The sequence below is a fragment of the Oncorhynchus kisutch genome, linkage group LG15 (genome assembly GCF_002021735.2).
Source record: "Oncorhynchus kisutch isolate 150728-3 linkage group LG15, Okis_V2, whole genome shotgun sequence".
In the NCBI taxonomy this organism is placed as follows: domain Eukaryota; kingdom Metazoa; phylum Chordata; class Actinopteri; order Salmoniformes; family Salmonidae; genus Oncorhynchus; species Oncorhynchus kisutch.
The window spans coordinates 17919574-17942319 of NC_034188.2; the positions used below are offsets into that span (position 1 = coordinate 17919574).

Here is a 22746-nt window from a genome sequence, read left to right on the forward strand (position 1 = left end):
GAAACACCATCTTCTATGAAAGTAGAGGAGAAAGGTCAGAAGGCAGTGGTCCACTCAAAACACAAACACATGTATACAGACTATTACACCTCAAGACCATTGACAGTAACAAATGAACATAGTACCATTAAAGAGGTGTACACTGAGTGTACAAACATTAAGAACACCTTCCTAATATTGAGTTGCACCCCCATTTGCCCTCAGAACAGCCTCAATTCATGGACTCTACAAGGTGTCGAAAGTGTTCCACGGCGATGCTGGACCATGTTGACTCCAATGCTTCCCACAGTTGTGTCAAGTTGGCTGGATGTCCTTTGGATGGTGGACCATTCTTGATACACGTGGGAAACTGTTGAGCGTGTAAAACCCCAGCATGGTTGAGCCTGGAACTTACTACCATACTCCGTTCAAAGGCACTTCAATATGTTGTCTTGCCATTCACACACACAAAACCATGTCTCAATTGTCTCATGGCTTAAAAATCCTTCTTTAACCTGTCTCCTGTCCTTGATATACATTGATTAAAGTGGATTTTACAGGTGAAATCAATAAGGGTTCGTCCCTTGGATTCACCTGGTCAGTCTACGTCATGGAAACAGCACTCAGTGTATATTATTTTGGACAGCAGTTGTCAAACCTCAAATAAAGTCAGAATGGTCATTCTATTAGTGTGTATTTAGGTGTGTGTTTCTCCACTTCCTCTCACCTCTAACCCAGTGGCTGCCTTCTTCTTCAGCTGCTCACACTTCCTGTACTTGCAGATCTGGTGTCCGGTCTTACGGTTGCGGCAGGCGCTGCACTCTTCACAGTTCCCCATCCGTCGACATGGCACACACTCCCCGCATCGCTTCCTCTTCCTTCTCCCAGCTCCCCCCCCGCTGCCAGGGGACGAGCTCTCGCCTCGCAACCCCTCCACACCCTCCCCAACGCCAGCCATTCCCATTGACCCTCCACCACCAGTCAGGAATCCCCCTCCTCCCGCTGTCAGAGCAAACAGGCCTGGGTTCAAGGAGAACCAGGAGCAGCCTAGCAGTGGCAGGAAGTCTGTCACACAACCCATGCTGTCCCCTTCAACCCTGGACCCACCTTCCACCTCCTCCCCATTCCCCCCAGCCCCCAGCCCGCCCAGAGGGCCCTGGTCCTTGGGTGTGGGGGTCAGTGTCAAGGCCCCAGCCCTCATCAGCAGCTCTGCAGCATGAGCCAGGTGAAGCCCACTGGGGGAATCCCAGAGGTCTATGTTGGAGGAGGGGGCCCGGTGAGGCTTGGGCTGCCTGGGCTGGTTGGGCCTATGCTGCGCTGCGGTGGGGTGGAGGAAGCCCCTGATATCTGTACTACTGGAGCTACTATGGTGGTGGGCTATTCTGTTGGTGTTGTTGAGATACTCTGAGAGGGAGCAGGGATGAGAACGCTTCAGGCTTCGTCTTAGAGGCTCACTGAGGATCCTATTGGCTCTCTGCTGTTCCGGAGAGGAAGGGCCAGACATGTCCAGGGTATCTGCCATACTGGGTGGGAGGTAGGGAGGTGGTGGGCTAATGCCAAGGTAAGAACAGTGACAGCAGTCCAGCTGTCAGTTAGCCAATCACAACACACTGACAGCTGTTATATTCCCATGATCCTCTCTGATACCTTTATACCCTGTGGAGCTGAGCAGAGGGAGATGGAGGAGAGGGGGAAGGAGACAGAGGAGACAAAGAATGGGGAGAGAGGTGGAGAAAAGAGGTAGATGTTATTAGAGAGGCATTGGTGGATGGTTGGTTTTATTTTCAGTGAATGAAAGACAATGATGACATAGGCTATTATTCCCTTAATTACACTTAGGCCTATGTTTGAGAGAGCTTGTAAAATGTGTCCAAAATATAGGCTACATCTGAGGCTTATAAAACGATATGCCTTGAATAACGTGACGCTTTCTACATTAAAGTTAAGATAGACCAGGGTGTTGTTGCACCTGAGTTCCAAGGGGGACAAATCTATGCAATAATGGAATACCACAAACAAATAGCCTATTGCGCATATGCGCCAGTCAAATTTGGAGCGCGCATTTCGATTTGACTACAGTAGTTGTGATGTGAGCCATGCTTGAGAAAATACAATCTCTACCTCTAAATGGCATCGAGTTCGAAAAGGATAAGAAAATACCTTTTGTCTAGACACAGTGACAGTCCAGGGTACGCGCGTGCACGACACGGTCGCAGTGGATAAATAAAACACGCTATGTTTCCTCACTAAACGACTACGTGTGTGTTTGGGTGATGTAATTCTTACAATTAATAATATTGCAAAAGTATGAATAGGTCTTATCTCTCTTCAATATATGATATGATATTATCACAGCCTTTCGTAATTCGTGCACCTACCAATGCGATGCGAGCTGACCAGAGCCCCACCGTCCAGTGGTTTGTCCGTGGTGCCTTCCACGAATATTGGAATAAATAAAGGGAGACAGAAAAAAAATCATAAGAAATGGTCAACTATTAGACACATCCAATCTTTATCTACAGTGATCAACCGAGAAAACGGAGACGGAAACCATTTGTCCAGTTCGGTGGCTGCATAGGTCCTTCGCCTTTACCGTCTCGCATTCCCACCTCCTCGTCCCCGCCACTCGCTGAGCGGAACACGCAAACACTCTTCATAGATTTGGGGGGCGTCACACAAAAAGCGAACTGGAGTAATGGTCGTGAGACGCAGAAAATGACCCCATGACCACAATATGTCCTAACAGCGAATTCCTGTGTACATTTCATTTGTGTCGTCATATAAAATGTTACAAAAACATAGAGATAGACAGATAACGCCAAAGTGGTCATTATTTTTTAAATAAAATTAATGACAGGAAATGTTTTCTTATGCCTACAATAACTCTTGATTGAAATAGATCACTGTTAAGAAATTGGAAAAGGCTGTTTGAGGAATCACTTTTTGTTATGAATGAAATTCATCAGACTGGCAGGTGAGTGATTGTATGTTGTGTGTTCCATGGTGTCATGGTGTTGGAAGCCGGACTGTAACAAACAGGCTAGTCGCTATCAGGGGAGATTGGCCAATTTAGAGGCGCACCGGAAAGTCCACTCCACCTCTTGTGAGAGTCCTGTTTGGCACACATCCAGTTGTAGTGTGAGGCTGAGTGTGTGTGCGCGTAGTGTGGCCTGGGCAACAGTAAAATGGAGAGGGGCTGCGTAATCCTCACGCCTGCTAGTGGAGCGAGAGCAGCTCCCAGCGGCTAGAGAAAATATTGCATTGTATAAGTGGGTAAAATGGCATACATCGGAGCACATAAGCTGCTTTGCAGCGAGACAAAATCAGCACCACATAATGTCGGCCTTCTAGGGCTTCAGGAAACGAATGAGTCAACACTCAAGTCTGACCACTTTGACAACTTTTATTCACAATATACAGGACAAAATACATCACCGTCAAGTCAGTCATCAGTAGAAAATGTATCTGTTGGACATAAAAAAATATATATTCCTATAGGCTTTACTTTGAACAGTGGAATAGACAAGTCAGACTTGACATAAGACCAGGCCTTCATCTGTAACCTTACAATAAAGGTCTATAAACAACACTAATTAGTCAAGCTCCGCTTTCTGAAATACTATTATGGAACCCTTCTAGACCTATAGGACAGGTCCTGTCTAAAAGTCCTATTCTCTGTGATGTTTTTAATCCACGAAGATGTGCGTACGAAGGCTATTGTGTATTACAACACAAGAAATGTGTCTAGACTAAACGCCTTTTATTTTAAGATGTGTAAAGATAATAGGCTACTATAGACCTGCCTATGGTACATAACCATGGCGAATGGAATATAAAGCCTTGCCACAACAGCCCCTCTCCACTGCCTGGACCGTGGCCCCACATAACCTGCTCTATGAAATCTGAGCACCGCTCTGAGATCAGGGCAACGATAAGTAGCTAAATAAAAGCCGGCCACACCTTGGACTATATGAATCAGCGACTATCTGTCGCGGGATTAAAGGCCAGGGGGTTTAGCGCGCCCACTGCCGTGCCAAGCGCAATCACATGGCGCGCTCTTAAGGATATGAAAACAATCGCGGATTGTCAAGGATTTGCAGAACAAATACTGTGGAACACAATGGCCACACAAGCCTGAGCACTGGTGGCAAGGTTGCCCTACTTGAGGCTACAACCTGGTTAAAATGATTGGTAAGTGTCCACTGTCCTGGCGAATTGATTTATGGCTCCTCTCAACAGGTTGCTTTCAGGTGTAATTGGGTGCAGTGGGCTAGTGAATGTAGTAAACAATTACAATGTCCCTATATCTAGGCTACATAACTTCAGTTGTGCTTACAGTGTGAAGGTATGGCTAAGTGTGGCGAGTGTTTTGAATTGATCAATTGTTCACATGGGTATTCCTAACGTTCCTAACGGTATTCCTAACGTTCACTTATTCATTAACCTGGAGAATTATAAAATAAATAGCTTTACCTTTACATATCTGGAATCGATGAGTTTCAAATACTACTGGGATTGACATTTGCAATGATGGAAGTTGAGGTAAGGGTAAACCTGGGGGGGTTGCATCCTGTCCGTTGGCCGGTGAGATGTTCTGATCTCGCGCACCAAGGTCAGTCAGAATACATCTGAACAGTCTTTTCTGACAGACTGGACCAGTCCAGACTGAGCGACGTCACTGGTGCGATGACCAATCAATCCAATCATCAAAAATAGCTACAAAGTAATTAACTGTAGGTTGTCAAATCAAACACATAAATGAGATGTTTTGGGATAAAAACAGTAAGCTACTACATAAGTAGAATTTGATCTGAAAAACTGGGTAATCATAAAAATTATCAAACTTAATCACCATTTCAACTATTGTGGAACCTATTATTTAAGATGTGATTCGATGTATTGACAGGCAGATATTTGTAAGGCCAGTGGTAAAGTAACATTATGGCATTTAAGTGCAATTTCCCAGAGCCAAGGTTTTATGTTATTTACATTTTAGAGGAAGCCTTCAAATCTGCTTTTCCCCCTTTTTAACCTGGGGAAAACCAAGGCAAAACCAGTAGCTGAACAACATGTTGTCTTCCATCCATCTCTCCAGCCAGTGATGTTTGAAACTCAAGTGGACACTTGAGTCGTGGTTTTTATTACACAGTTTAATCAACACACAAAGCTCAAAGAGCCTCTCAGGTAATTCAATATACAGAGTTTGTTTGGGTGAGGAGCATTTGTGTCCTCACACCCAGAGCCCAAGCCAGCCCCACAGCCTGAAGATGTTGTTCGCCTCCAATTTCAACAATAGAAAAAATACAACCTAAGAGTTATAGGGAAATAATAAAACACAGGATAAACTAAGAAAACTTTCTTTAAATACCTCGTCCAAAACCTCCAGTTTGTGAATGTAATGAAGGTGGTGGTCTGAAGGTGAAGGTGGCGAAAGGGGGGGGGGGGGGGGGGCGCGTGCACGGAAACAATCTTGGTTTATGGCAATGGTGGGGGACAGTGGATCAATTAAAGTCCTTTCATATAATTTGAGAGAAGACCAGAAGGCCATACAGTTTTCCATTTTATAGCCTGCTATGATTTCTAAATAATTCCTTTGTAGATTTTATACAAAATACACGAGTGCCCTCAACTAAACATGTGAAAAGCTTTCCTGAAATCATGTCTATATAGCTGGGATATCAGGAGACAAAATAAGGTATAAGAGTGTAAAAATCCTTCAATTTTAGACCCCCCCCCCCCACCAAAAAAAACATAACAGCCCCCTAGTCATACAGATGATAAGGAATGCTTTTAGAGTCAAGAACATTTGGAGTGAAGGCGCAGGCAGGGCCCTAAGGAAACATCAGGGGGAGAGTAACCCAGCCTGCATGAGAGATATGACCAGGAATAAGGAGGGGAGCACAAGGGGCATGATTGCAGTTTGAGAATATGTACACCATGGCTGCCAGGTTAAGTGGGGTGGAGAATTGGTCGTAAAGGGAGGGGGGAAAGGAAAGAGGGAGGTGCTCTGGTTAAGGGGAGGCGTGGCTCAAAGAAAGCACTCCAATGGAAACCAACAAGATCCGTTTGAACTTCTCTTTACTTTCAAAGCTCCCCTAACCTTAGTTGTACAGGTGGTTTCGCCATGATTCTACTCCAACACTACATTGCATACTTCTGTGTCCATTCCCGAGCTATTCTGTTGTACCTGGAAGCAGAGAGAAAGAGTGTGAGTTTCTGGTTCATGAATAGAGTAAGTGTTAACACACTGAACAAAAATATAAAACGCAACATGTAAAGTGTTGGTCCCATGTTTCATGAGCTGAAATAAAAGATCCCAGAAATGTTTCACAAGAACAAAATATTTAGTTCTCTAAAATGTTGTGCACAAATGTCTTTATGTCCTTGTTAGTGAGCATTTCTTCTTTGCCAAGTTAATCCATCCACCTGACAGGTGTGGCATATCAAGAAGCTGATTAAACAGCATGATCATTACACGGGTGCACCTTGTGCTGGGGACAACAAAAGGTCACTAAAATGTGCAGTTGTGTCACACAATGCCACAGATGTCTCAAATTGAGGGAGTTCGCAATTGGCATGCTGACTGCAGGCAAACTACAGACAACGAACACAATTGCATTTTATCGATGGCAATTTGAATGCACGGAGATACCGTGACAAGATCCTGAGGCTCTTTGTTGTGCCATTCATTCGCCGCCATCACCCGATGTTTCAGCATGATCATGCACAACCCCATGACCAAGGATCTGTACACAATTCCTGGAAGCGGAACATTTCCCAGTTCTTCCATAGCTTGCCTACTCAGACATGTCACCCATTGAGCATGTTTGGGATGCTCTGGATCGCTATGTATAACAACGTGCCCCAGTTCTCGCCAATATCCAGCAACTTCGCACACCCATTTTAGAGGAGTGGGACAACATTCCACAAACAAATCTATGCAAAGGAGAAGTGTCACACTGCATGAGGCAAATGGTGGGCACACCAGATACCGACTGGTTCTGATCCACGCCCCCTCCTTTTTTTTTTGAAGGTATCTGTGACCAGATGCTAACTATATACCCAGTCATGTGAAATCCATATAGTAGAGCCTAATTCATATATTTTGATTAACTGATTTTCTTATATGAACTGTAACTCAGTAAAAATCTTTGCAATTATTGCATTTATATTTTTGTTCAGTGTATATATATAAGCAGACATATTCAACAGTTGCAGCATACAGACATATACACCCAGAGGATTATCTAAAGGATCTAACAAGATCATCCTGTTTAACCACTGACTCGAGAGCTTGTATGACATCCTATAGTACACCATCTAAAGCAAGATATTTAGTTAGTTACTCACTTTTCCCTGTCCGTCTTGTAGATGCGGGCAATCTCCGGTACTAAGGGGTCGTCCGGGTTTGGGTCGCACAGCAGAGAGCAGATTGACAGGAGAACTATGAGAAGGTTCGATGTTAATGGTTCGGCTTAGGACAGAGGTAAGGAGAGCTGAACTTAAATGAGTTAGGCAGTTACTGTGACAAAACAGAAACAGGAAGTTCAGTCAGTCACTCAGATACCCCACCAGACACAGGTTCCAAAACAAGCAGCAAAGAGGACATATTCATATTTTACAGTCTTAGTAACATAAAAACAAAGTGTTTTTTCTTTGTGTACCTTTGGAGATGGTTAGGGCGGGAGACCACTGTGATCGCAGGATGTCGAGACAGATGCTGCCGTTGCTGTTGATATTTGGGTGGTAGATTCTTGTGGTAAACGCAACCTGCACACCCAGAGAAACAAACAGGACAGACATGGTTGAGTTAAGAGGAGGAGGAAAGAACTAAATGGATGACAGGTACAGAAAAGGAGCATCATTAAATGACGCAGTTACAGCCATCAGAGAAAAGATGCAGAAACAAATGATTGTGTGTGCTGGTGTGTATGAGAAACTACAATAAGTGGATGTCATCTGTCACTTCAGTGTGTGTACACACATTTCTGTCTCACCTTTGGCGGTTTGAAGGGGTAGTCTGTGGGAAAGTGAATGGTCAGGAAGAATACCCCACCCTGATAAGGACTGTCGTTCTGTTAGAGAGAGCAGAATATTCAGCACTATTAGTATCAAGTCAATCTTAGCAGAGTTGAACAGGTCTTTAGTATAATTTAATCATGTCGAGAAACACTGTCCTATACAACATTATATAAGCTAATATTTATGGTAGTGTGATTGTCGTCGGTACTTACAGGTCCCATTATTGTGGCTTGCCAGTGAAACACTGAAAAACAGAGAAGTGAAACCACCAGATGTAGTCAGCCAGAGTAGCAAGAGGTAGTAGGAATGCTATGAAGTCAGGCTGAGGCAAAGCCCAGGATGGGGCTGGATACTTATTCTAGAAGATTTATAATACAATTCCAGCACTATAAAAAATGGATTGACGTAATATCATGAATGATGTCAGTGCAGTAGTTAAGCAAATGGATATTTGAATTCAAGCAAATGTTATATTGCTGACGTAATCCATCCTAAAAACTCAGGGGAGTGGCCGAATGCCATCTAAAGATAAGCATGAATGCAAAGCTCTCAACAAAAAGAACTAACTAGAACATTACAACATTTTAAACAAATATACAATTACCACCCTGAGCTAAAATGCAGAAATGTGAGAAAATCTATATGGAATAAGAGAACATCAGAGTTTAGAACCATTAGACAACCATTATCTTAGAAAGACCCAGGTCGCTCTACTCTAGACTATCTGGGATGTTATATAAGCCCCAAAGAAGTTGTGGACATGGGTGACAAAGCTAAAATTCGTCCAATTTTCGAGCTAAGCACATCACAGAGGGCACAGGGCAGTATATACCAGTTCAGATGGTTGCCGGAGAGTTCTTGAGAGCTAGTGATTCTCAAGCAGGCAGACAAAAAAAGTGGAATAACTACAATAAGCCAATTTGTTTCATCACTGTGTTCCCTGATAAGACATATCCTTTAGCAGCAATTTGACAGATATCAGATGGCATTTGACACTTGTCTGAGTGAACCACTCAGTTTGTTAATGGCTTTGAACTTTATATCTTCTTATAATCAACAAGCAGTCTGACAGTAATTACTATGCATCTAAGACAATGATTTGACTAAAAGAGTGACTTGAGAAGTATGTTCAGTGATGCTCTCACAAACTGGGTGTTCATTCCACACAATAAGCTAAATAAATCTCATTGTAAAAATTGCTTATTTTTTTGTAATTTGTAAGACAAGGAAAAATGTGCAATCCGTCCAATCAATGAACATAATCTAGTATCAATGGTGTCCAGGTATGGTAAGGCAGTTAGTGACATGCTGCTCCTGGCTATGATGGACATAATACCTCACCTACCTTAATGTAACCATAGAACCATTGGTAAGCCAGCACAGACTTCCTGGTATCTGACCCAATACCAAAAGTGAAACTGATTTAAAGGGAAGGCATTTCACTGAGCCTGTAGATTCTAGAACAAACATGTGGCATTAAAGTAATCATTTTGAGATAAGCAGTCCAGATACTCTGTGGTTCTGGTTGGTTGAGAGAGATTTTACTGATAAACCAGACTGCACAAGACTCACCACATTTCAGAATAATTATGGATTATCTGCATCTAGACTCCTTTTTTAACACAAATCATGTGGAGAGCAGGAAGCCTAAAATGTTGAACAGGATATCCGAACAAAAGCGATAACTGACATGTATTGTTGTGTTGCCTGATGACGAGCTACTTACTGTCATCTCCTACTGGTCCTGCAGAACACTGGGCAGGTGGGTCCCGTGCCAAGTCATTCAACTCCTGAGAGACGAGAATACAAGCGGTTAGCAATAATAGTTGAATGCATTTGTCTGCAAAGGGGCAGCCAAATGTTCATCATGAACAATCCAATACCGTTACAATTACATTTATATCACTTAGCACAGGCTCCAGAGAAACTTACAGAAGCAATTAGGGTTAAATGCCTTTATCAACAGATTCTTCAACCTAGTCAGCTCAGGGATTCAAACCATTGACCTTTTGGTTACTGGCCCAATGCTCTTAACCACCAGGCTAGCTGCCTAACACAGACAAATCATGTATTCACGAGTAATGTGACACCAGAGTTTAGAACATATAGAAAATTAGTAACAAGAGTTCACCTACAAACAGTCAAACATTATTAGATTTAACTGCCTGATCACACAGCTTCATTCTACTGAGTTTTAGTAATCGAAATGAACTAACTAAAATATGTAGGTAACAATATACATATTCCCCAAGCAACACACATGACAACCAAAGATCATAACCATGATATGAGTTAAGTCAACGTCATGGAAGCTACTACTGGGATTGCCTGGTATCTACTTGGCTAGCCATCTTTTGTCAACATGACTACCAAAAGTAATGAATCCGTATCTTTAGCTGGTTAACGATGCCCAAATGTTAGCCAACTGCCACGCATTCTGGTTGATCACTATTATGAGTGAAGATAATAACATGTAAAAAATAAAATTAAAAAAGGCCCATCTGGAGATATATCTAGCTAACATACAACTTATTGGTTAGTTAGCTAGTTAGTTCCATTATGTAGTTAGTTGACATGAGGATTCTTTTATATATATTGTTTAATACAGGAAACCTCATCTGGTCAGTTAGCTACCGCTACTCGGGGCCCAGTTTGACACTAATATGTCAAATTACAGCGGAGTGGAAGGCTAGAAAGCGGTTTTAGCTAGTTAGGGCACGATATTCCCAACCATAACCTAGCAAGTTATCACATAATTATGTAGCTAGCTAAGTGATTACTGAATTTGTGGGACAAATATTAAATATATTTAGCTGGCTAGTTACTAACTAGCAAGCTAACTAACGTAGCCGACTGCATTAGCAGTGCTAGCTAGCAAACTGCAGAAGCCGTTAGCTGGCTAACGACTATTATGTAAACCAGTTATTTTGGATTCTAAATATGTAAATACACTGATCTCCTCTGAATAAAGATAACAAAAGACTAGCCAAGTTAACGTTAGATAGCGAACGTGAATTGGCAAACTGGCAGTAAAAGGTGGAGGGCCCAAAATGTGGATCGAACACCGAAAGAGGCGCATTGGTTAACACCGTCAGCCCAGCATTAGCCGTACCTCCGTGGGTAACAAGCTTTTAAAGGCACAACATTTAATACCGACATCATTCAGATGACACATATACCAGACAAAATTCAAATATCACTTATTTATTGTAACTGCGAAACATTGGGCCTTGTCGTTGACTTCCTTCTTACCTTGTGAATTCTTTTAAGAGCCATTGTATTGTGCTAGCGCTGCCGTCACCGAAAACGTGTTATACTCGATTAAAATGGCGGTTCCGGTCTCTGTCCGGAAGGAAATTATTCGAAATATATCTCAAATAATACCTTGGTCTAATACTCAAATCACCGATTACTATCAAAATGGGCACACCGATATAATGTTCTGGCTAAACTGAAAGACACTAGGGGTAGAACCACCGTCCTTCCTCCTGCTGCTGCAGCCGCTACCAAACCACTCACTCTGCGCTGTTTGTAGGAACCCTTCCGCCTACATGCGCATCCATCACTGATGTTTCAGCACCATAGATTGCGCGCCGACAACATAGCAGTGCAATTGACGTCATTTCGGCTCTCGACAAGCGACAAGATATGAATAGTTCGCATGAATGATTCGAGCCAAAATGGCTTTCAAGCATATATTTTGCACCGTTGCGAGCTCATGAGAGAGCCTAGCAAATCGTTAGTTGCAATAGAAAGGGATTGGACACACCGCCATCAGGAAATCGTTTACAAAATATGATTTATTATTATGTATATGGGTTATTACACGACATTTATACGGGACAGTTAAATAATAAGCGCGGAGGGATATAAGGACTAGTCGAGGTTCTTATCGCGAGAATGTAGTGCCACTACAGAAGAAATTGAGCAGTGAGAACTCTCCTTCAACCTAAATACAATTTTACAGAGTATAAATAGGAGGTCAAATATGAAGCATTTAGCTCTTTACTAATGCCCTGTTTTGTGTCTGTTTTGACATATCGTTAATTCGTTTTTCACATGAACATTATATATCTTGACCTATGTGGAAAGCAGCCTAATAATACTAATAATGGAAATAAGATAATATGGCTAAAGAATAAAGTAATAAAAGATAATGGTCCTCTTATTCATGTTCATGCTCTATACTCATATGCATTATATGCCGTTATAAACTGGGTGGTTTGAGCACTGAATGCTGATTGGCTGAAAGCCGTGATATATTTAAGCAATAAGGCACGAGGGGGTGTGGTACTGTATATGGCCAATATACCAAGGCTAAGGGATGTTCTTAATCTCGACAACGCAGAGTGTCTGGATGCAGCCCTTGGCCGTGGTATATTGATCATATACCACAAACCCCTGAGGTGCCTTATTGTTATTATAAACAGGTTACCAACGTCATTAGAGCAGTACAAACACATGTTTTGTCATAGCCGTTGTATATGATCTGATAAAAATGATCTGTACTGTTCTAATTACCTTGGTAACCAGTTTAGAATAGTAATAAGGCACCTGGGGGGTTTGTGGTATATGGCCAATATACCTCGGCTAATGGCTGAATCCAGGCAGGTGTACGAGGTCATTTATTGTGCTTCAGTTGATGTCTCTACACCCCACTACCATAAACCAGGTTTGAAGTTTTAATAAAGAGGGTGTGCACTACCAGGCAGGCACTACCCCCTGTGCCATAAATGTTCAGACCTCTTGGTATGGAGGACAAGTGTAGTGCACTGTGTGTAGCCTCGGCTACTGAGAAGCTACTGCTATTTATGATGGAACATAACTTTTTCTTATAAAAAATAAACAAAATGTTGTTATATACAAAGGTCTGTTTGCAATGACCTGTACTAGTGTGTATTCTCACACAAAAGGCCATTGCAGAGGACAATGTGTATTGTTAGGCCTATATGTTGCGTTCCTGATACCCTTTACAGATAGATGGGTAATGCTTCCACAATAATGAATGCTCTTATCTAAGCTTTGAGGCAGATCCCCCATAGGGCCAGATCACGCAGAATAAAATAAATAAACCATTATTATTCTTATGAACACACACGCACACCAGTAATAACAGCATATCAGGGGGCTGGTTGATATGCGGAAAGGGGGAAGACCCGCATTAGAACCCCCACCGGATGGCGGTATGAGGCAGTCCCTGTGTTTTGTGTGCGTGGGAGTTCCTCCTTTCGCCATTCCGGGGTGTCGCCACACCACGGAGAGTACTGAGGGAGTCCTGCGAAGAGACCGCCTAGTCCCCTCCAGGCCTCTTCACACCTCTCCACACCTTCATCCAGCCACACACGGTGCCCCGGCATGCCCCAGAAGACAGGTATCCGCTCATTATTCCCTCAGAGAACCGCCGCAGACCTCCCCGGCAGCCCTGTTTGAAAGATTACGGAGACACCGAGGGATGCTACTGCAGCAAACGCACCCCGCACCGCGAAAATTCTCGACGTCTGCCCGAGGAACAGAAACATTTGGTTGGCCCTTGACCGAAGCCCCTGAGGATGTCCGACAGCGGTGGGAACATGAACTCCGACGATCGGCCGGTTAAAAGTACGCACAATTATATAATGATGCTTAGGCCTATGCTTTATTGTTTTTGGGCATTGGCTTTGCATTGGCTGCACTAATGTCGATATGTGATTGCATGTGTGTGCGTCCCCATGTTATTTTCCCCCAATAAAACAACAACAACACAATTAGGCTATTGGATGGTGAGTCACTGATGAAAATGCAACATTGTCGAGTTATTGATGCCAGTGATTGATGATTGACAGAAACTAAAATATGTTTTAGGCTCTGAATCCCGAGAGGATGATGTGACCTGTGCACTGTATGGAAATAACCACTTATTTTGTATTATGGGGATGTCTCTCGGCGCGCACTGAGTGATATGGTGATGCTGCATGAGCCGCGCCTGGTGGTGGGTACATGTACTGTTCAGTCAGAGTCAGAATACCCGAGAGAGAGAGAGAGATCAGCATCTCTTTCCAATGAAACATTTCTGGCAGTTTGACGATGACAGCTAAAGGAAGACTCAAAGGTAAAATGATCATTGTTTACATTGTGTGTTTTTCTTCATTTAGGGATCAAAGGGATGCATGTAGGCTATTAGATGTTAATTCAATGGGTAGGTGTTACAAGTTAATGCATGGAAACGTGGAAGTAACGATGTGAATATAATATGTTTTGGGACTTACCATAGGCGAACCTGAACACGTTATGCTGAGGTCCCCTACGTTGGTCTTATCGGAGTGTTAATAGCCATGACATTGGCTGCTGTGAATGCTCTATAACTTGGCCTATATTGTCAATATCTAGATGTATTTTTAGACAGCCAAATTTCACTCACATCGCCAGGCAATTGATTCGTTTGGTTGTTAGGATGCAATTTGCGAGGTAGAAGAGACTCGATAAGGTTCCATATGGCTTTAACATGGGAGTTCATAATGTCATCCATCCTGCACCTATGGCTGTGTTCTTATTTTTGTTAGTTTGAAAAGTAATATGGTCATATGTCGCTTTATTTACTTTATTTGCTCCCTCACGCAAAATTATGCTTAAAGAAATTATGTGCATCTGCACAAATTGTGTGTTTAAGGACTCACTTCCTTCCCTATCCTATATTTATAAGCGTCCCCAGATTCTTCTTCTGTCTCACTGACAGCCAAATGAGACAAAATGGAGTTTCGGAATGCTTAGTTGCGTATCAGCATATTGTAGCCTATTGCCTTCATCAAGGCAGCATATAATGCTGTTATTGGATTATGGAATATTTAATGTGTTTATGAACAGCGGCTTTTATGAGTGGGCGGCATCAGACGAGGTGATGGAGGTTCAGCGAGCCTTGATACACCGTTTCCACACAGATTGTCATGTTTATTGGGGTCACAACAACCCTGGCAGTGTGTGCACTTGTGCACAAAGTCACATGCGACCATGCCTTTTTTTTCAACTGGAAGATTGTGGCGGGTTTCTGGTGTGGAAGAAAAAGCGGACGCGGGCTGATAGACACTCGGGCGGGAAAACCCGGGTTTTCCGTGTAGGGTGCGTTTGCGCGCGTGCGTTTCGCTGAAACGCGAAACATGTGCGCCACGCGTGCACATAGATGTGCATGTTAGTGTGCATGCCTGTATGTGTGTGTTTGTGTGTGTCTCTTGGAGCGCAGCTGGGCTATATTGCTCAGCTGCAATAGTGAACTAAACACAGTCTGACTCTGCACACCATACACACATCATCTACCACAATGCCACAGTGAGAATATAATGTGTCAGAGAGAAACAGTTAAAGCATCAAAGTGAGAGACAACATTTTATATGAGGAGTGAGCCAAGAGAGGAGGAGAGCATGTGTGTAGAGCAGGCCTATAGTGAAATGAACACAGTATATAGGCACTAGGCCTGTGGATGGTACAGGAGCCCAGACAGTGGATTTGTTACATCCAGAGATTGGTGTGTGTAGACTACTGTAGATGGACTAGGAGAGCGTGGGATAGGACAGAGGGATGAGGAAGATTTGGGAGAGAGAGAGAGAGCAGCACACTGAGCACAGCACACAGGCAGGCGAATGGAGGCACTGGACCAAGACTGAGTGTGGACAAGGTGAGGAAAGGAAAGAGAGAATGTGACAAGCACATGAAGGAGGTGAAGTAGATGAGAAGCGAGAGAGAAAGATGGAGAGATTACATGATGTAGGCTGATGGACAGACAGAATTCCACAGGGCTATTGCATCTTCTGATCCTGTTGACTATATCCAATCTAATGGCTCACACTTGCAAATCATTCTCACCTGATTTTATACAATCCAGTGATCGTCAGTCATGGAGGACCATATGATGTGCAGGATTTTATTCCAGCCAATCACTAACACATGATTCAACAAATCAACTATCATCAAAGCCCAAGAGAAGGCATGCCTGTTGGCATTTTGAGGAGGCAGGGAAAGGACAGGAGGTTAGGACACAAGGAAACAAGGAGCTCATATTCAAAAAGAGCCAGATTGACCAATCCTAACCAACCATTGATAATTACTGTACTTCCTGGTGTCTTTCCATGGCCACACTAGCGGTCTACTCAAGGCCCACTTTCTGAGCAAAGTTGCTACTAACCCAGCAGTTTTATTTCTCTAGTGACTCATGCAATCTCTTGCAAAGGGTGCTTCAAGTTGATAGGCTATTACATTAGAGCGTTTTCAGGCTAAGAGGTTGAGCTTTTCATAGCTGTATACCATTCAGAGAACAGAAGCAGTCCTCAGAGATTGTTATTAGGTGTTTTATTAGGATCCCATTAGCTGGTGGATTAGCAGCAACTACTCTTCCTGGGGTCCACACACACAACATAAAACAGAATGTAATACAGAACATTAATAGACAAGAACAGCTTCAGGACAGAACTAAATACAGTTAAAGCTAGAATCCTTAGCTGCTACATCAATTTTGGGATTTATAAATGAATAATATATACCCATTGATTCTTGAAGAATATAACTTGTAAATGCCTCATGAGCTTAGTTCAACTGTTGTACCCAATCAGAACCCAACATACAAGCTGGTTTCACTCCAGTGTTTGTAAACAATGTAAATATGAACAAACACAAAATAGCCTCAAAACATGATGATATGATTAAAGAATTTTGATACAGTATCATGGATGGTCAGTCCTTTCGTCTGTGAATTTGAGACTGGTTACATTTCTCCAGGCCCATCCCTCAGCTTTTTACCAAAACAAAGGCTGGGTGTCCATTTTGTTATTGTTTCAATTAAGGATTCTAGCTTTAAAATAAGAAAATATCAATGTAAAAAAAAAGGTCCTGTAATGGAGAATGAAAGTTCTGCAGCCGTACTTGTGTGGCAGGTAGCCTAGTGGCACATTGGACCAGTAACTGGAAGGTCGCTGTTTCGATTCCCGGAGCTGACGAGGTGAAAACTCTGTCCATGTGCCCTTCCACAAGGCTCTTAACCCTAATTATTTCTGGATAAGAATGTCTGCTGTGAATGACTAAAATTATTGGATAAGACCATTATTCAGCACTGTCAGATCAGTGATCTGTAATGAGGTAGGAAGGAAGGAAATAAAGAGAGAAGGAGGAAAGGAAAAAGGGATGGATGAATGGATTTTTTGTTAATGAATACAAGCATGCACACACACACACACACACACACACACACACACACACACACACACACACACACACACACACACACACACACACACACACACACACACACACACACACACACACACACACACACACACACACACACACACACACACGTACAAATAGGTACACACAAACACATCCACACACACAAACATTCACACCGCTTCTGGCATGGCTCGGGCACTACTTTGAATGTTTTCTTCTGGATTCCCATGCTGTCCTATGTGGTACCTTTGCGGCCTGTGGATGTCTGGGTGTGTGGGTGTGTGGATGTGTGGGTGTGTGTGTGTGTGTTGATGTGTGTGTGGAACTGTGTGTGTATGTGGAGTGTGCGCGTGTGTACAGTAAGTATATTTGTGTGTGTGAGGGGGGCTTTGTGTGAGCGTACCTTGAAAGTTTTCTCTCAGTCCTGTACTATGGCAGGACAGAGTATTTATAGCCCTTTAGAGAGACAGAGGGAGAGAGAGAGAGAGAGAGAAGGAGACAAGGAGTGAGAGAGGTAGAGGTAGAGAGAGAGAAGCGGAGAGAGAGGGAGAGAAGGAGGGAGAGAGGTAGAGGTAGAGAGTGAGAGAGGGATTGTCTAATGACATGTTGTTTGGGGATAGTTTCTGTTAGTGTGTGTCTGTGTATCTGTACACTGATGGCCCATGATGTGTGAAGCATACATTAATTACACAACTTCAACCCCCCCCCCCCCATCATCAGAGATGGTAGAGACATGAACACACACACACACACACACACACACACACACACACACACACCACACACACACACACACACACACACACACACACACACACACACACACACACACACACACACACACGTGCACTGTCACAACCCTCCCCATTTTCCATATTCCCCCTTCTTCTGCTCTCTTACCCTTCTCTTTCATTGCCCCATTGTTTCATCACTCTGTTCCTCACTCTTTAATTTATTTATGCAGAGACAGGCTGTAGGAAGAGCGGATCTCCTGAGGTGTGTCATATCATTCTCTGCGAGGTCCTGCAGAGGCCAACATATTCAGACAGAAACAGGTTCCTCACACTAAGACACCACGGGAAAACACAGCGATAGATTCACTAAGTGTTTGAACCAATGGCCAACGCAGAGCTGTCAGGTCTACCTACAGTACAGTAGATGTATTGATAAAAGGCACTTTTGTGTTTTTCAACTGTCTGTAATGTGGGCTATTCACCTATAAAGCTGTTTTTACCCAACTACGCTCCACATTCTCTGTCAATCTGTCCTACTTTTTTATCTATCTCAATCACAGTCTCTTTCACACACCCTCACACACACTCTCCTTTTCTCACTTGCACACTCACACACCATCACAGACACTCACACACCCTCACAGCATAGTAGTTTGGTGGTGGGACTAGGGCAGTACATGGGACAGGACCTTCCTTGCATTGGTGATAGAAACAGTGTGGGTTAGTTCCCTGAAGGGCTAACCCTACCGTAGTGGAGCTGGAGCAGTGACCTAACCTGGTTAGCCTTTAGCTCAGTGGGCTACGGGCTGTCTCTGCTGGTGTGGAATGCCCTCAATACGTCATTGACACATGACTAGTGGGGGGCTGCAGGGCCTGGAGAAATGGTGTGTGTGTGTGGTGTGGGGTGGTGTGGGTGATTCATTAGTTTGATTTAAGATTTAAGTGATGGGGGAGGTCAGGAGGTAGTAGAGGAATGTTAGACGGTGATGGAATGGAAGGCAGAAAGAAACAGAAAAAAAAGGTAGCGAGAGAGAGAGAGAGAGAGAGAGAGAGAGAGAGAGAGAGAGAGAAAGAGAGAGAGAGAGAGGAGAGAGAGAGAGAGAGAGAGAGGGGGAGAGCGAGAGAGAGAGAGAGAGAGAGAGAGAGAGAGAGAGAGGAGAGAAGGAGAGAGAAGAGAGAGTAGAGAGAGGAGAGAGAGAGAGTGAGAGAGAGAGGGAGAGAGAGAGTAGAGAGAGAGAGAGAGAGAGAGAGCGGGAGAGGAGAGAGAGAGAGAGAGAGAGAGAGAGAGAGAGAGAGAGAAGAAGAAGAGAAGGGAGAGAGAGAGGAGAGAGAGAGGAGAGAGGAGAGAGAGAGGAAGAGGAGAGAGAGAGAGAGATGAGGAGAGTAGAGAGAGAGAGAGAGAGAGTGAGAGAGGAGGAGAGAGAGAGGAGAGAGAGGCAGAGAAGAGAGAGAGAGAGGAGAGAGAGAGAGAGAGAGAGAGAGAGAGAGAGAGAGAGCGAGAGAGAGAGAGAGAGAGAGAGAGAGAGAGACAGAGAGAGAGAGAGAGACAGAGAGAGAGAGAAAGATAGAGCGAAAGGCCTACTTGTGAACTAGGCCATTATCTGTGTTAGTACTGGTGGGGCTCCAATGAGGTTCTGTAGATCCTGCAGAACAATACCTTTGTGTGTGTGTAAGTGTGTGTGCACACAAGTGTGTTTCTGTGATGTGGCAACTTTATCTGAATGTGTGAATTTCTGTCTCTGTATTTCTTTGAGCATGTGTGTGCATGTGTGTGCATGTGTGTGCATGTGTGTGCATGTATGTGTGTTTCTACCTCTGTGTGTGTGTGTGTGTGCATGTGTATGTGTTTTTGCCTTTGTGCCTGAGTGTGTGAGTCCTCACGTGCAGCTGGGCGCTCTTGCTGTATCTCTTCTGGTCAGTCATCCCTCTCTCCAGCAGTGCCCTAGGGGCCTTCATTATGTAAGGGAAACACCGCTGCAAAGCACAGGCCGATAACTCAGCCATACCCTGAAATAAAGCCTGCTAGACCGTCTATAACACAGACAGTACATTCACATGCACATACATGTATGCATGCACACATATACATTGCAAAAGAAAAGGGGAGGGGAGAGGAGAGGAGGAGGGGGGATAGGAGACGAGAGGAGAGGAGAGCAGAAGAGAGGAGATGAGAGGAGTGGAAAAGAGAAGAAAATAGATGAGGGGAGAGGATAGGAGAAGAGATGAGGGGAGAGGAAAGGAGGGGAGGTGAGAGGAGAGGAGAGGAAATGAGGGGAGAGGAGAGGAGGAGAGAGGAGGTGAGAGGAGAGGAGGGGAGAGGAAAGGAGGTGAGAGGAGAGGAAAGGAGGGGAGGTGAGGTGAGGAGGAGAGAGGAAAGGAGGAGAGAGGAGGGGAGGTGAGAGGAGAGGAGAGCAGAAGAGAGGAGACAAGGGGAGCGGTGTTGTTCCTGTAGATGCTGTGATGTTGTTTATTACCTCAGCCTGGTACTCTGTGGAGAGATGGTTGGAGGTAGACAGGTAGATAGGTAGATAGAGAGGAGACTAGAGGAGTGGATATGAAAAGAGAGGAGATGAGATTAGAGGAGGGGAGAGGGCAGGACAGGACAGGAGAGGAGAAGAGACGAGAGCAGAAGATAGGAGTGGAGAGGAGAAGAGGAGATAAGATTAGAGGAGAGGAGGGAAGTGGAGAGGAGGGGATAGGAGAGGAGTTGAGGGAGAGGAGGGGATAGGAAAAGAGTGGAGATGAGAGGAGACCAGATCAGAAGAGAGGAGTGGAGAGGAGAAGAGAGGAGGGGAGAGGACAGGACAGGAGAGGAGAGGAGAGGAGGGAAGAGGACAAGAGAGGAGAAGAGAGGAGGGGAGAGGACAGGAGAAGAGAGGAGGGGAAAGGACAGGAGAGGAGAGGAGGGGAGAGAACAGGAGAGGAGAAGAGAGGAGGGAAGAGAACAGGAGAGGAGAAGAGAGGAGGGAAGAGAACAGGAGAGGAGAAGAGAGGAGGGAAGAGGACAGGAGAGAAGAGAGGAGGGGAGAGAACAGGAGAGGAGAAGAGAGGAGGGAAGAGAACAGGAGAGGAGAAGAGAGGAGGGGAGAGGACAGGAGAGGAGAAGAGAGGAGGGAAGAGGACAGGAGAGGAGGGGAGAGGACAGGAGAGGAGAGGAGGGAAGAGGACAGGAGAGGAGAAGAGAGGAGGGGAGAGGACAGGAGAAGAGAGGAGGGGAAAGGACAGGAGAGGAGAGGAGGGGAGAGAACAGGAGAGGAGAAGAGAGGAGGGAAGAGAACAGGAGAGGAGAAGAGAGGAGGGAAGAGAACAGGAGAGGAGAAGAGAGGAGGGAAGAGGACAGGAGAGGAGAAGAGAGGAGGGGAGAGAACAGGAGAGGAGAAGAGAGGAGGGGAGAGGACAGGAGAGGAGAAGAGAGGAGGGAAGAGGACAGGAGAGGAGGGGAGAGGACAGGAGAGGAGAGGAGGGAAGAGGACAGGAGAGGAGAAGAGAGGAGGGGAGAGGACAGGAGAAGAGAGGAGGGGAAAGGACAGGAGAGGAGAGGAGGGGAGAGAACAGGAGAGGAGAAGAGAGGAGGGAAGAGAACAGGAGAGGAGAAGAGAGGAGGGAAGAGAACAGGAGAGGAGAAGAGAGGAGGGAAGAGGACAGGAGAGAAGAGAGGAGGGGAGAGAACAGGAGAGGAGAAGAGAGGAGGGAAGAGAACAGGAGAGGAGAAGAGAGGAGGGAAGAGAACAGGAGAGGAGAAGAGAGGAGGGGAGAGGAGAAGAGAGGAGGGAAGAGGACAGGAGAGGAGGGGAGAGGACAGGAGAGGAGAGGAGGGAAGAGGACAGGAGAAGAGAAGAGAGGAGGGAAGAGGACAGGAGAGGAGAAGAGAGGAGGGGAGGGGAGAGGACAGGAGAGGAGAAGAGAGGAGGGGAGGGGAGAGGAGAAGAGAGGAGGGAAGAAGACAGGAGAAGAGAGGAGGGAAGAGGACAGGAGAGGAGAGGAGAGGAGGGAAGAGGACAGGAGAAGAGAGGAGAGGAGAGGAGAAGAGAGGAGACGAGGGGAGTTGTTCCTGTACTGGTACTGTGTGGAGAGATGGAAGATGAGAGGAAAAGAGAGGAGGTGAGATTAGAGGAGATGAGAGGGTTGGAGAGGAGGTGAGATTAGAGGAGAGGAGCTGAGAGGGTTAGAGAGGAGGTGAGATTAGAGGAGAGGAGAGGAGAGGAGACAATGGGATGGGATAGGATAGGAGGGGAGAGGAAAAGAGAGGAGATGAGATTAGAGGAGAGGAGAGGAGAGGAGAGGAGAGGAGAAGAGAAGAGAGGAGAGGAGAGGAGAGGAGAGGAGAGGAGAGGAGAGGAGAGGAGAGGAGAGGAGAGGAGAGGAGAGGAGAAAAGAGGAGGGGAGAGGAGAGGAGAGGAAATGAGAGGAGGAGACAAGAGGAGACAAGATTAGAGGGGAGAGGCAAAGAGGGTAGAGGAGAGGAGGGTAGTTGAGATGAGAGAAGGGGAGAGGAGAGAAGAGATGAGATGAGTAGAAGAGGGGATGGGATAGGATTGGAGGGGAGAGGAGATGAGAGAAGTAGAGAGGAGGGGAGAGGAGAGGGTGTTCCTGTATGTGCTGTGATGTTGTTTATTACCTTAGCCTGTTACTGTTGAAAAGATGGGTAGAGGTAGACAGAAAGGTAGACAGATAGATAGATAGACGTTAACATTGTATTCTCTGGAAAACACCATTCTTAACAGTGCACCTGATAGCGGTTCCATATGTTAAACATTAAGAAAGAGAGGATGCAACAACTAGTATGGGTTTCTAATATGACTAGGATTTTGCCTTTGGCTTC

At 44.8% G+C, this 22746-nt stretch overlaps 3 protein-coding genes across 6 annotated transcripts in view; 1 reads left to right on the forward strand and 2 right to left on the reverse strand.

Annotated features, from left to right (window-relative positions):
• Positions 1-676: 676 nt before the first annotated feature.
• Positions 677-1501, reverse strand: LOC109886133 (CXXC-type zinc finger protein 5-like). Its single transcript, XM_031791372.1, has one exon. It carries the CDS (start codon positions 1499-1501, stop codon positions 677-679), a length of 825 nt encoding a protein of 274 aa, XP_031647232.1.
• A 1863-nt stretch (positions 1502-3364) lies between these two features.
• Positions 3365-11679, reverse strand: LOC109886134 (ubiquitin-conjugating enzyme E2 D2). Its single transcript, XM_020477879.2, has 7 exons — positions 11254-11679; positions 9728-9791; positions 8214-8245; positions 7977-8054; positions 7644-7749; positions 7330-7423; positions 3365-6166 (listed from the first exon to the last, which is right to left on the reverse strand). The coding sequence occupies exons 1-7, from the start codon at positions 11275-11277 to the stop codon at positions 6121-6123; spliced, it is 444 nt and encodes a 147-aa protein (XP_020333468.1). The 5' UTR covers positions 11278-11679; the 3' UTR covers positions 3365-6120.
• Positions 11680-13221: 1542 nt separating this feature from the next.
• The window catches only part of LOC109886132 (serine/threonine-protein phosphatase 2B catalytic subunit alpha isoform), a 66859-nt gene continuing 57334 nt past the window's right edge, over positions 13222-22746 (forward strand). For 2 of the 4 annotated variants that reach the window (XM_031789776.1, XM_031789778.1), the window contains exon 1: positions 13222-13599. In XM_031789776.1, the coding sequence (XP_031645636.1) occupies positions 13551-13599 (49 nt within the window). In that variant the 5' untranslated portion in view covers positions 13222-13550. Of the gene's footprint in view, positions 13600-13969; positions 14090-22746 lie in introns of those variants that run through there. The other 2 variants (XM_031789777.1, XM_031789779.1) reach the window with 1 other exon arrangement.